The 10,673-nt window shown below is 48.4% G+C and overlaps 1 protein-coding gene across 1 annotated transcript in view; it reads right to left on the bottom strand.

The window, feature by feature from the left end:
• The window catches only part of greb1l (GREB1 like retinoic acid receptor coactivator), a 45,857-nt gene continuing 35,184 nt past the window's right edge, over positions 1-10,673 (bottom strand). The window contains exons 19-34 of the mRNA XM_008282902.1: positions 9,928-10,064; positions 9,418-9,760; positions 8,838-8,953; positions 8,403-8,635; positions 7,617-8,182; positions 7,200-7,308; positions 6,943-7,089; positions 6,713-6,852; positions 6,465-6,626; positions 6,071-6,275; positions 5,035-5,197; positions 4,715-4,942; positions 4,492-4,633; positions 4,169-4,369; positions 3,510-3,648; positions 1-2,170 (exon numbers count right to left, since the gene is read on the bottom strand). Coding sequence (XP_008281124.1) covers positions 2,007-2,170; positions 3,510-3,648; positions 4,169-4,369; positions 4,492-4,633; positions 4,715-4,942; positions 5,035-5,197; positions 6,071-6,275; positions 6,465-6,626; positions 6,713-6,852; positions 6,943-7,089; positions 7,200-7,308; positions 7,617-8,182; positions 8,403-8,635; positions 8,838-8,953; positions 9,418-9,760; positions 9,928-10,064 — 3,195 coding nt within the window. The 3' untranslated portion in view covers positions 1-2,006. The remainder of the gene's footprint in view (positions 2,171-3,509; positions 3,649-4,168; positions 4,370-4,491; positions 4,634-4,714; positions 4,943-5,034; positions 5,198-6,070; positions 6,276-6,464; positions 6,627-6,712; positions 6,853-6,942; positions 7,090-7,199; positions 7,309-7,616; positions 8,183-8,402; positions 8,636-8,837; positions 8,954-9,417; positions 9,761-9,927; positions 10,065-10,673) is intronic.

Raw genomic sequence — 10,673 nt, 5'->3', positions numbered from 1 at the left:
TGAATTTAAAGTCATTTTATTACATTCATAATCCGTCAACAACAACAGCATGGCTTTAACGTTATTATATTATTCACAGCCTGCAACCACAATGGTAAACATGAGATAGATGGACCAGGCGCCGCCGGGCTGGTCCTCAAACACATTTCAGTGAAGATTGTGAGAGCAAGTTGCATATTAAGTATTAAATTATCAAAAAAAAACCAAGAAAGACACATTCTAGGATCACTGGAGTTCGACTGAAACATCTTCATCAACATTCACGTGTTTGGACTCACTCGGAGGTCTGTGGGGGAACTTCATTCAAGCGTTCTGCTCGTGTGGAGACGCTTCTTCTTCAGCTGGCAACGTGTACGAGGGTAAGTTCACATCTCCTACCCCCCCAACGACATTCAGCAGAATCACTCGTCTTGTGCAAAGCCTTCATGGATGCTTTCGAGGAGGACACGCTCGCTCGGCTCGAGCAAGCTTTCAGCATGCAATCGGATATTACACCTCAATATGATTATCAGTCCAAAATGCTCGTCAAATAAATAAGAATCCCTCACGGACCTGATTTTCATTTTCAATAAAAATCCAACGCAAGAACAGAAAGGGATACAGACATGTGGTTAGGGATACATCTAGGTAGATTCTTCTTGCCTTTGCAACGTAAAATGCACAAATACACGACCAACAGATACTGGCAAAGGTACACAAGACTAAAAAAAACAAAAAAACATCAGTAACCTTCGGCGGTTCAGGGGATGATAGAATATATTAATAATGTAAACAAAGCTTTAAACAGTACAGTAGTCCAAAATCCAATTCTTTCTTCACCTCACAGTTTAAATGGTTTTTCTTCTTCGTTCTCATTGGTCCGAAAAATGAAAGACTTGAGCAGTGACCGTGTGAAACGTTGCTTAAGGCATATTCTTTGGACAACCCTGTGCAGAAACATATAAAAACATTCTTCTTTCAAGTATATGAATTGACCTGTTTGGCTGCTTTTGACAGTTTTTTTTTCCTTGGATTACCCCTTTATTCCGGCGGGAAAACAAGCTTTAAGGTGTGTGGCCGGGATTGGCGGTGAAGCCTGAGCACACGACGGCAGGAGGCGGCGTCCCAGGCACAAGGTCATTGGCAGTGAGGGCTTCTTACGTTGCATTTCCTGACTTTACATGATTACGACCTCGCATTTAGGCCGGCAAACGCCTGAAAACACTTCTCCCAGGATAGACGTCGCTCCGTCTGATTACACGTGAACGGACGAGATGTGAAATTAAAACCCTGTGGAAAGTCGGCGTTTTAAATAACACGCCGGCTTCGTTCGCTTATATTCAAGCCACAATAGAACATTAAAGTCTTACATTCATGAGAGGACACAACTTTGAAGAGAGTCTTTGGATAAATTCGCTCGCACGGCGTCAGAAAGGATTATCGATGCCACGTAAGTATTTCAGAGGCACAGGAGTTTCAATGTGCTGGATCGAATCGTCCCTTATCGTTCGAATCCCGCCGCTACGGGAGGAGAATCCGATCCGCTCGATGGTGGAAATCCAACACGGGCCGACGTTCCAGAGCCGACGAGCTTCACGGAGTCTGAGAGCAGAAGGGTGGAGGAAAGCGAAGGGAAGGTGCAGCTGAGGGTGTCTTTGGTGCCAACATAATGCCAAACTGTGAACAGGAAGCAAAGTTTAACCCGTTTGAGCGACCTCCCTTTTTGGAAACCCTTCCAAAAACATACAATCGTCCGGTCGTCACATTGTCGATCAGGAGAGCGTCCATTTAACAACCAAAAAAAACAAACAAAGTTCCATTTCAGCTGAGCTTTATCCTCCCAGCAAAGTCCTACTCAGAGTTTAAGACGAGTCCCGACCCTGCTCAGAGCCAGCGTAGTGCACTGTGGTGGACAGACCTGAGGGGCCACGCCGCGTCCTCCAGCGCGGCCCCCCTTTGACCTGCCGTTGACCTGGAAAGAACTGTGGTGGGCCGGACGGTTCGGATGTCTGACGGCATCAGAGCAGCTAAACGTGGCGGCCGGTCAGAAAGTAGAGCGGCCGGTCCTCGCTGCAGTTGGCCGTCTGGAACTCGTCACGCAGGCGGAACTGCCACTCGTCCTCCAGCTCCAGCCGGACGATGGTCTGACGCAGGGAGCTTCGGTCCTGACAGATCACGCAGAGGGTGGCGCCTGTGGACACGCAGGCAGAACTCAGCCGGTGGGTCGGGAAATTTAAAACAAAGACCTGGAGTTCTGAACAAATGTAGCACGCTGGTTCGAGCTCATAGCACAAAGAGTTTCCTGGTAAAACGCTTTTCAGACATAATTTACCCACTAATGGTTTAAAATCTGCTGATTTACTGTAAATTTGTCAAGTTTTGATTCTGCAGAAAGAAGACCAGATACGTAACGGTGTTGTCTGTAGTGAAATATGGGTGAAATGATTTAAATCTTGACGGTAAATTATACCGAGATGGGAGAACATTCTGTTATTAGGGTCCGAGGGCACGCACGTCCGAATCGGCGAAAAATTTGATAAAATGAAAAAAACAAAAAACAAGAAAATGCTCTCTAGCGCCACCTAGTTACAGAAAAACACACTAAAATGGCCCTAGCGCCCAGTAGGAATGTCATACAGAGATCAAACCAACACCAAAATGTTTGTCTCAATGAGCCCCACAAATCTCACACTGACACCCCTGACCTATCTCCAACAGGAAGTTCACAATTTGCCTTTCAAAGTAAAAAAATGAGCGAAAACTTCTTTTGGGAAAAAATTATCTTGTCTGACACCGTAAATCGCACCAACTTGAAAATCGCACAGGAGACAGAGAAGGCCTTGATGTACAAAAGTTCTGAAGGGATTTGGCGTTTCTCAACCGGTTTTCGAATGGCGAGCCGTTAAAGTTGATGAGCTGCCTCAGCCTCGGCTCATACTTTGTATGGGGGTCTATGGGGGCATGTACAGACATGCTGTGTCAGTTGGTCATCTACACAAAAAACTAAAGGTCCTACGGCTTTTAAAATGACACTGAGGGCTTCCTAACAAGATTTCTCACAAAAATATGCTGTTTTTACACACATTTGGTGAAAATTGTGGCTGTATGGGAGAGTTAAAGTGAGTGAAAGTGAGTAAAACTCTCAGTGCTCAAATGAAGAACGATGACATCATCACCTGCAGCTTTCATGCTGATTGGCTGCTCAGTGCAGCAGGTCATGTGACTCACTGACAGTCTGAGGCTGAGCAGAGAGAGAAACATGGCTCCTTTAACCTAAAGCAGGTTTAACTTGAAGAACGGTCAGACGGGCATGAGGGTCCAACGCAGACCGAGGACCCGACCAACGCTGCTTGCAGCTTTAATTTACTATTATTTCTACAGAGCTTAACACATGCATCAGACCTTAGAAGTGTCTGAACAGTGTCTGGAAGTCTATGAATAGTTTTTCTAGCATGCATTGTGTACAGAAATCCCATTGGTGTGACGGTATACCAACAGAAACAGCACAACTACACTGGTGCCATCGATACCTTTGAGGAAGCGGAATTTCTTGAGGAGTCCAGAGACCACGAAGGAATCACAGAGGTAAAGCAGCAGGCCACTGAACACCAGGCCCTGATGGTTGAGGTTGGTGGAGTGTGGACGGGAGCTGATGTAGCACACAGAAATCTAAGAAAACAACAAAACAAGCATCATTAATCCCGCTGCAGCGAGCTAAAGCAAACATTAAATGTTTATCCTTAAGGTTAGACCTCGCAGAAACAACCACGACACCTCGACGACACCTGTTGGGAGCTCAAGGCGCTGTCTGCATGGGAACAGTTAGAGCTGTTGTGTGCATAAAATAGAAAATACAAACAAAAAATGTGTCTAGGTGTGCAGATAATGTGAGCTGTGCAGCGTGTCACCTATGCACAGATGTACAGTATGTGCACGGTTAGCATTCGCTGCACATGTGCGCGGATGCAGGTCAGAATGTTCTGAGTAGAACAGATGGCAAAAGTCCTGCATCAGGCTTCTGTGTGGGTTAAGAACATCCTACAAACTTTAATCTGATCAAAACAGATGGAATAAAGATGTCAGCAGGTGATTTCTGAAGCAGAGGTTCAAAGGTTTCAGGTTTGGGTTAAAGCGAGACGCTGACGGTCGTCTCTCCTGCTTTCAAACGCTGCCCACTGGGAGTTCTTACCTCCGGGCTGAGGTTGAGGTAGCTGTCGATGGACAGAACTGGGTTGTTTCTGTTCTGAGCGGCTTTTGGAAACAGCCTGTGACTGCAGCTCTGCAGGAACCTCTCCAGCAGGAACTGGGCCGGGGCGTCTAGGAGGGTCTGCTCGCTGTCTGGGGCGCAGACGTACTGGGATGGGCTGATCTGAGATGCGCTTTCTATTTTCTGGAGGGAGAGGCGAGGAGCTCAGCATTAGACGGGCTCCATACAGACATCAGACAGCATACATTTACTATAAAAGTGGGACACTGAGGGCACTGAAACGGGAGCATCTTGTCTGGACCCACCGAGAGTTTAGGTTTGATCAGGTAGTCTTTGTTTCCCCCGACTGGAATGTGTTTCTTCATCAGACAGAAGTTGTTGAAGCGGCACAGCAGCAGCCCGCTGCTGTTCACCCTCAGGTTGAAGTCCACGTCCTCACAGTCATACCTGCACATGACGGCAAAGTCAAGCCATGAAGACGCGGTAAAAACATTATTCCTTTAACTGACTGATCTTCGGCTGACTCACCGATTCAGGTTATACTGAACGTTCTGCGTCAGGTCCACGTTCAGCATGACGAAGCTGTGGAGGTGGCATCGGCTGAAGGCGCTGCTGGGAGACCTGTGAGCGAGGCTGCTGTTCCACGTGCGCGTGCCGCACATGGCGTAGAGGGAGATCTTCGGCGTGTTCTCCATGTGCTGCAGCACCGTTTTCAAAGACACGTTGGTGAGCGTCGAGCTTCCATCTGAGATCTCACTGAGGAGCAGAGACGAGGGAGATGATACGACAAAGTTTAGAGTAAGAACTATTGAGAATTATTAATGTTTAGAATCAGAAGAGGCTCCCACCTTCCGTCGGCCGACTGGTGGGCGTTCCACAGCACACAGGAGTCGTCCATCATGGCGATGAACGGCCACACGTCTTGCCTCTTGACGCCTTGCTCCTCCAGTCGGTTCCTCTCCAGCTCCAGGTTGTGGTACGAAAGCTCTTTGATCATGAAGCGGGCGGTGCCTTCAGCAGACAGGAGTGCAAACATCAGTTTTTCATTCAGACGTTCCTAAAACTACCTTACAATGCTCTTCGACCGTAGCGTGTTTCTGGAGGAGATTTTTTAAGCTGCCCAAAATCACACGGAGAAGCTAAATTTGCACGGTGTGTGTTTGTGTTAGAAATTGTAAGAGGAGAACTTTTACAGTTCTGTCAGGCTGTAGATCCTACTCTTCAAGGTCAAGCACATAAATGAAGTTAGCATACACACTACAACGGTGTTTCCAGAGCATAAATATTAGCAGACATCCACATAAATCCTGAGGGGTCACGGTGAGACCACTGCCATATATCTGAGAACAACTTGGTTCAGTTCCACCCGTTTCTGACGGGCCATGCATCTCTTTGGGTAATGCCCTGTAGATATTTCATACACAAAGGCCCTCTCACGCCCGCTAACCTTTCCCCCACATTAAACAAACGTGACTGTACTAAACGTCTAACCAGGGCGGCTCATCGCTGTCATAATCACTCATTATCAGCGAGGCGATATGCTGCGAGGGGACGTCGAGCCCTGTGTGGACTTTTGACCACTAGCAGTGCTGTGGAGCCACTAAGTCCCCGTTTGTGTTGCAACAAGCTCATGTGAGCGAGCGAGCAGCGTGATTCATGCTCCTGCTGCCGGTTCAAAACTATTCCACTGATCAAAGGTTGCCAAGGAGGGTAACAATACACCAGCAGAGGCACGAAGAAAGTCGACTGTAAGCTGGCACACACATGAAAACAATACAAGAACGTTCAAAGACATCTACCGTGCCGGTGGTTTATGAGGAAGGAAGTATGGTGAACACATTTGTTATCTCCTCAACCAGGCACGCAGGGTGTTGTGGTTCTTACCGACGCCGGCATTGTTGAACATAGCAGGCAGGACGAGCAGGATGTGGTTGGGCCAGTACTTCCGGTAGAGGGGCATCTCAAACTGTTTGACCACCAGGACGTGCAGGTGAGCGGCTCCCTCCATGGCGTGGAAAATGTTGAGCAGGCCGTGCTCCTGGCGTCCTGTCGTCGGGGTGAAGATCGGGCTCTTCAGAAGATCTGGGTCCTGCAGACACACACGGAGAAAGAAAAGGTAAAAAAAAAAAAAAAGTGACTCAGCTCAACAAAGACAACAGATTGATTTTAGGTAATAAAGTCTGTTAGACGCCTTTGTTTTGATTTCACAAAACTCCTCAGACGTACACACAAACACAGATACACAGCGTTCCTCATGAGCAGGTGAGAGTGAGCTAACCTTGGTGGAGACCAGCGGCAGACGCATGCTCTCCAGGTGGCAGCCCTGCAGACTGAACACAAAGTGCTGCTCCTTGGCTTTGGGAATCACAAACTGGAGCTGGACCTCCTCCCCCAGCATGGACGAGCAGAAGGTGAAAGCATGGAAGGTGCACTCTGACAGCTACGACACACACACACACACACACATTATTAGCCTTAGACGTAACTCCAGAGAGTAAAAAGCTTTCAGGTGTCTGAGTGTCTCACCTGTGAGGCGGGGCCTGCTTCACAGTACTGGTGGCACTGTTCACAGTGATGAAAGGCGTTGTGGGCGGCAAACCTGCTCAGCCGCATTGACTTGGTCACTCGTTTGGCTGGAGTTTGGCCTTCTCCTTCTTGCTTAAAATCTGGAAATACATCAGAGTAAGTTTGTTGTTTGTTTGTTTTTGGATTTACGATGAACTCTCAAAGTGACCGTTTGCAGATTTTTCTCCGACCTTTAAAGCACTTTGGCATCTTGTCCAGGTAAACAGGACTGGCCTTCCTGAACTTAGGGTCTCGGGGGTTGGGGTCAAACGGCAGCTTTCGAACTTCCTCGATGTCGGGCCACTGGGTGTTCACCGGAGTCGTAACCTCGGAGTTTTCTGCAGATTAGAAGCGGATGAGAGGATGAGAAATGGAGTCATGATCAGATTAGGTTCCTCACATCTTAGCAGTCCATATGAAGGAATCGGTAAGTCTCAGCGATCCTCACCTTCCTCCTCCTCCTCTTCTTCTTCATCGTACACATCGACCTCCAACAGTCTGATGAGCATACGAAACAGGATGCGCAGAAACTGCAGGTAGGCACCAGTTTTTCCCACCTAGCAAAGGACAAGAAACACTCCTGACGCCTACATTCAGATGAACAGCGAACTACATGAAAACATGCGTGTGTTTTATTTCCATGGGTGTAAATAGAAAAAGTGCAAACAATATTGTATATTTCTCATTTTTAAGCAATGAAAGATGACTGTATTACTCCAAGAAGTCACTTTAATAGCAAGCCAGGACTGAAAATAAACCCCTGATCTTCCTGTGTTGCATGCACATGTGAACATTTTGATTCACATGTATGTAACAGACCGTAACTGATTCTCTCAGAGGGGATGAGGTAGGTGTGTGTTGTTACCTGTGGGGGTCCGCTGAGCAGCAGGCGTCGTGGATGTGGCACAGGTGGCGCTTCGTAATCGGCGTGATGCTGCCTGGCGGTGGTCCACTGGCGGTAGTACATGCTCTGCTCCGCCCCCTGCAGGTTGTGAGTGATGAAGGGCCTCAGCGGACTGCTCCAGGACACATCCGCATGAGGCAGCAGAGAGAAGGAGCTCAGCTGACTCCTCGACTCGCCCGCCAGCAGGTTGTACGCAGCTCGCGACATGATGACGGTCCGCGGCGACACTCTGGCAGGCTTGAACTCTCGACTGCACTGCACCGACTGGCTGGGCCTCTGGGTGGAGGAGGAGGAAGGGGAGGGAGAGGAAGATGAGGAGTTGGTGTAAAGGGACGGAGGGGCCTTGGAGGCTTTGGAAGCGCTGGAGGGGAGCTGGCTTCCTTGAGAGTCACACTCCTGCTTGAACCCTTGCGTCACTGTGCCCATGTCGGAGGTGACGGGGCCTTCGGGTGGGGAGGTGGATGTGGAGGGCTTCTGGGAAGAGTCGGCGTTGTCCGATGAGCTGACACCGTTCTCTAACAAAGAGCCTGAGTGAGGACGGGAGGAGAGTAAATATGAAGGTTAAAAATGAGTGAAGCTCACTGAAAAGAGATCGTTTACAGGGACACAGTGTGATGCTTTCATTTGTGCTCATACAGTCAAGGTCACATTTGAGCTGGCATTGCGTTCGCTCCAGAATAAAACCTTATTTCCTTCGTCTGCTGTGTGTGAGCACGGCTTTAATCTCAGTAGTTCAGAGGGACTCACCAGAGGTTCTGGTTGCAGCGCTATCGTTGCTCCGAGGTCTTTCCAGCTCATCTCCATCGTTCAAGCTGGTGGTGGCCTTCTCTCCGTCTGATTCACGCGGGGCCATCACCTTTTTGGGCTCCTGGATGACGCCCATGGGCACATAGGTGCAGGCCAGACCCACCTCCTGCTCCAGGGCCGTACGAGTCAGGTAACTGGAGTCGATCAGACGCAGGTCGCTGTACTTCAGAGACCTGGAGGAGCACAAGTGTGAAGACGGAGAATAAAAGTCGTGTCTTTGTGGGTTCTTTTCCCCCAATTTGTATTAATTTTTAAAAACAACTTTAAGCCAAGATATACTGTCCTGATTTTAAGTCATTCAATGTCAATCTAAACTTACAGATGTTACGTCGCAGATGTTTTATGACTGGCGGGTATTGTGAGGAGTGAGGTTACCTGGGGAAAGTCTCTCCAAGAGGGTCTTTCCCTGTGAGGATGACGATGCAGGGCAGCCCCTCCAGGTCCTCGTAGGTGTGTGGGACCCAGTCTTCGCTCTCATAGCCTCGCCACGCCTGCAGCAGATCACAGTGAACGGAACATGTTTACACTTGGGTTGAGGACGTGTCTTTTAAGGACAGAACAACAAAGCATGCTGGACTAACACTGGACTTTTATTATTGTGATTATACATATTTTTCTTTCCTAAACTAGCAGTCCAGACCAGGGCTTCTACACTATTAGAACTTGAGAGTCATACTTTTAGAAAAAAGCTAAAACCCCAAAACTTTCACGGTTTCAGTTCAGATATCTGTCATCTAACGGTGGTTTAAAGAAAAGAAAAACTACTGTGAGAGTAAAGCAGTGCTAATGATTCCTGACTCCTCTGAGTTTCATTCAAGCTTTCACATCCGTACAAACATTGATGAACTCGAGTGTTTCGCTCCTATTTCCTGAATGCATCTTGCTCGAATACACGACAGTAACTTTGCATAAATATTTCATGTGGTTTGTAGGAATGATTTCGTGTTAGTCTCACCCGGAGGCGGCTGGTGAAGTTTCTGTGCAGGTTGAGCTCGGAGGCCGGACTCCCCAGCAGCACCGCGAAGCACAGCTGGAGTCCCAGCTTGTCCCTCACGTCCTCCAGTCTCTCCCGGGCCAACATGGCCAGCTGCAGCGAGGGGACCCGGACCAGCAGCATGTGGCCGCGGCCCTGAGAACCCTCTCTGCTTGGAGCATTGATCAGGTCCTCCACCATGGCCAGGGTCTCCGGGGTTATGTGGTCCCTCAGGGAGGGGGACGAGGTCAACGCCATCATGGCCTCCGTGTACTGCTGAATCAGCAGATAGCTGCGGATCACCATGCTGTGCAGATGTGGATGTCTGGGGTGTTAAAAAGAGAAGAGTTTGATCTGGTTAGAACCTCAGGCATCATTTTGACCTTAACAGATTTTACAGTGTTGAACCTGCAAACCACCAGTAAGAGCCTGGATGTTCGATGACACCAGTCCTCTGCTGTCGTGATGTCTTAGTCTCGACTCCACACCAACCTTTCCAGCAGCGTGTGAACCATCTCCTCGAAGGCATCGTCGCAGCGCAGGATGGGACTGGCCACGCCCCACTGCAGGGACCTGCTGTAGTCCCTCAGGCCAAAGTAGACCAACTCAGTGGGAGACTGCTCCCTCTGCTGGAAGACAACAACACCAACAGTGTCAACAGACGCTTATTCTGTCTAGAAGCATCGTATCAGCAAAGCACATACTTCTAACTTCTATTCAGCTGCTGTGCTGCCAGTCAATGCAGTGTTTGGAGAGAGAGATAAGTTATGAAGCATGTATTGTCCACAACCTGAGAGGCGGTCTGATTTATCTAATACAGCAGCTTCGGGCCTCTTTGGCTTAAGATTCCTACGAGAGGAAGACCAAAATACGATCACACACTTAAATGAAGCTGTGGTGTTTGACAGTGTGAGGTAGTGAGGGCTAGAAATAGTAAAGGAAGCAGCAATGGGACACACCATCATGACTGGTTTGATCAGCTGCTCAGGTTTGTGACATCGCAGTGTTCATACATTTTAGCAAACTAAAAGGCCAGTTTCTCTATAAACTGTGGACAAGGAAAGTCTGCAGACTGAGAGAAAGGAGGCATAATAGCATCAAAAAGTCTTCAGAGACTTCATGCACTTGATGCTTTGACAGTAGGACAACCTTAAAGTCTCACACACACGGCAGGAAAATCAGAAAATCGGCAGCAAATCTACAAAAAGGCTTATTGGAGTCATTTTTAGATGCTTGAA

Source organism: Stegastes partitus, unplaced genomic scaffold (assembly GCF_000690725.1).
Source record: "Stegastes partitus isolate 25-593 unplaced genomic scaffold, Stegastes_partitus-1.0.2 Scaffold289, whole genome shotgun sequence".
In the NCBI taxonomy this organism is placed as follows: Eukaryota; Metazoa; Chordata; class Actinopteri; family Pomacentridae; genus Stegastes; species Stegastes partitus.
This window is presented reverse-complemented; position numbering and strand designations above follow the sequence as displayed.